At 37.9% G+C, this 2,744-nt stretch overlaps 1 protein-coding gene across 1 annotated transcript; it reads left to right on the top strand.

Annotated features, from left to right (window-relative positions):
* Positions 1-702: 702 nt before the first annotated feature.
* Positions 703-2,456, top strand: LOC113766232 (BURP domain-containing protein BNM2A-like). The gene is made up of 2 exons (XM_027310443.1): positions 703-756; positions 1,140-2,456. Exons 1-2 carry the CDS (start codon positions 703-705, stop codon positions 2,454-2,456), a joined length of 1,371 nt encoding a protein of 456 aa, XP_027166244.1.
* The last annotated feature ends 288 nt before the right edge of the window (positions 2,457-2,744 follow it).

Here is a 2,744-nt window from a genome sequence, read left to right as displayed (position 1 = left end):
AAAACCTTTCTTTATCAGGAAACTTTAATACTGTTAAATGCAGAGGTAGAGACAATATAAAATTCAAGTCGCCGCCCCAATAATTCGTGACCAGTTTTATTATAAGATATATATTAGCTGATTTAGCCATTAAAATATCGTCCAGCGGCGAAAATGATAGTATGATCAGCTGCCGCAAACGATAACTGATTATCCCTTGTTGGATGTAAAGCGTTCCAGGCTAAAGAAAAAGTTGTTCAAAGAATTTGACAGGACTTCCATATTGGGGGACAATTTGGAAATAAATTACTCATAACCATACTTACGCATGATGCCAATAGCACATATAATTTCTTTTTTCGGTACAATGGAGGGGCCTGAGGACGGTTAAACCGCAACTTAGCAGATATTAATTTCGAATGTCTCGAAAACACAAAGCAACAAAATGTCAATAATTGAGTAATTTAAAATTCATTTACAATGAATTTCAAAATATCAATAATTGAGATGATTCAATCATGTAGAAAGCCTTGCAATTATTCATACGATTGGCTATTTTTTAATTCTCTTTCACATGATCTTTAGGATGCTTATTAATCTTTGAGTTCCTGTCAAGAAATTCAGCATCGATGTCTATCCGCTCCCTTCTTTGTTAACTACTACTACTGAAGTATATCAAGCGGAGTTATAGCCATTTGCAAACTTCAAGCTCAGCTTTCAGAGATGGATTCCAGATTTGCTTCTTTGATTCTCTTCCTTCATCTGTTGTTTCTGCTGGTAACATAAAACATGCTACAACATTTTCTTAAATTATTCAACTTCATTTGCCAGTCTGCTAGCTAATATGAATATGCGCCTTAAATTTGCCCAAGTTTTTTTGACGTGGTAGGTTCTCTAACTGTGAGATGGTAATATACCTACTCTAATTGTTACATCGTTTCCTGTCGGATTTCTACTGTGTTCTAGGAATTTGAGCCCAAAATTCTGATTTCGTTGAGAAAGAAGCAAAGGAAAAATTGATAATGTCCTTGTACATGTGCTCAATTTCGATTGATTTTGTTTTTGTTCCCCTGCTCCTTCATTTGGTGTCGCTTTGCTGTTAACATATGCTTGAAAAACTGAATTGATACTTGCTGTAAAAATATTTCCGAGTTCTACAGTCTAGCGGAGTTGCCGGGGTACAGGACAATCAATTCTGGATATATGACAAGAAAGGCGATGCACTGGACAGTCAATTTTGGATATATGACAAGAAAAATGATCATTTGGATAAACAGGCATCCGCGTATGTTACGAAAGATGTTGTGGATAAACAACTTGCTCCATTTGACAAGAAAGATGACAGCACAATTGGCAATCAATTGAGGGCTATAGATAAGAAAATTGATGCAGTGGATAATCAGGCGTGGATCTATGACGGAAAAAGTGGTGGAGTCGACAAGCAGCTGTGGATCTACGATGGGACAAATGATGCAGTAGATAATCAGGCATGGATCTATGATAGGAGATATGATGGAGTGGCCAAACAGGAGGTGTGGATCTATGACGGGAAAAATGATGCAGTTGGTAATCAGGAGATATATGATAAACATAATGGTGATAATCAGGAGATACACAATGGAATCAATGATGCAATGGACTATGACAGAAAAAATAATGCAGTTGGTAATCAAGCATGGATATATGATAAGCATAATGGTGGCAATCAGGACATAACAGGGACAGGACATACATCATCCCACCTACATCATACGGATCCAACAGGACACACATCATCCCACTTAGATCATATGGATCCAACACTCTTAGGTTTCTTCAGATTGGAGGATTTAAAGGTAGGAAAAACAATGTTCACCAAATTCCCCGAAACAGATCCCTTGTCATCTCTTGTATTGCTGCCCAAAGCAAAAGCAGACAAAATTCCTTTTTCCTCAATGGAATTCCCAAAACTTCTTCAATTCTTTCCCTTCTCTCAAGAATCTCCCCAGGCCAAAGCCATGGAAGATACGCTAAGAAAATGTGAAGCTAAGCCCATCAAAGGAGAGAAGAAATTTTGTTCTACATCCTTTGAGTCCATGCTTAATTTTGCCAGAGGGACACTTGGGTTGCAAAAAAATGTCAGTATTCTGTCAACAGTTCACCTCACGAGATCAGTTGCCGGACTACAGAAGTACACAATAATTAAAGCTCCTGTACGAATTTCAGCACCAAAGATGGTGGCATGTCATACCATGCCTTACCCTTATACAGTTTTCTATTGTCACTCTCAAGAAAGTGAGAGTCGAGTGTATAAAGTTTCCCTGAATGGTGAAAATGGTGACAGGGTTGAAGCTATTGCTGTTTGTCACATGGATACCTCTCATTGGAGCCCTGATCACATCTCCTTCCGTGTGCTTGGAATTGAACGAGGAACTTCCCCTGTTTGTCATTTCTTTGCTGCAAATCACCTTGTGTTGGTTCCATCTACTTCAGTTTAGTCCAGAAGTTGTGCTTAAGTTGTTTGCCGTGTGGTGTTATAATTTGTTTGGCTGTGATATCAAAAGTTTCATCTTACCAACTCAAAAGGCCAGTCCTGTTGAGGTTCAATTCGACTAGCATGATGTAATATGTACAAACAGATGCATATGATGGAAATTTGAAAAGAAGATGCATTTGTCTTTTTGAAACTAGATTTTAAACGAGAAATTGCCTAATTTTGAAAGAAAAGTCATCATGCTAAGCAATCTCAATTTGTAACCTTAACCAGCAAACTGGAGTTAAAGCTT

Source organism: Coffea eugenioides, chromosome 3 (genome assembly GCF_003713205.1).
Source record: "Coffea eugenioides isolate CCC68of chromosome 3, Ceug_1.0, whole genome shotgun sequence".
NCBI classification, from domain to species: domain Eukaryota; kingdom Viridiplantae; phylum Streptophyta; class Magnoliopsida; order Gentianales; family Rubiaceae; genus Coffea; species Coffea eugenioides.
This window is presented reverse-complemented; position numbering and strand designations above follow the sequence as displayed.

What these genes read in the sequence shown, in the direction of transcription:
- LOC113766232 (XM_027310443.1), top strand. Translation starts at nt 703, where the DNA reads ATGGATTCCAGATTTGCTTCTTTGATTCTCTTCCTTCATCTGTTGTTT. An exon ending in TTCATCTGTTGTTTCTGCTG is followed by an intron (nt 757 to 1,139) that starts GTAACATAAAAC and finishes CGAGTTCTACAG; the next exon opens with TCTAGCGGAGTTGCCGGGGT.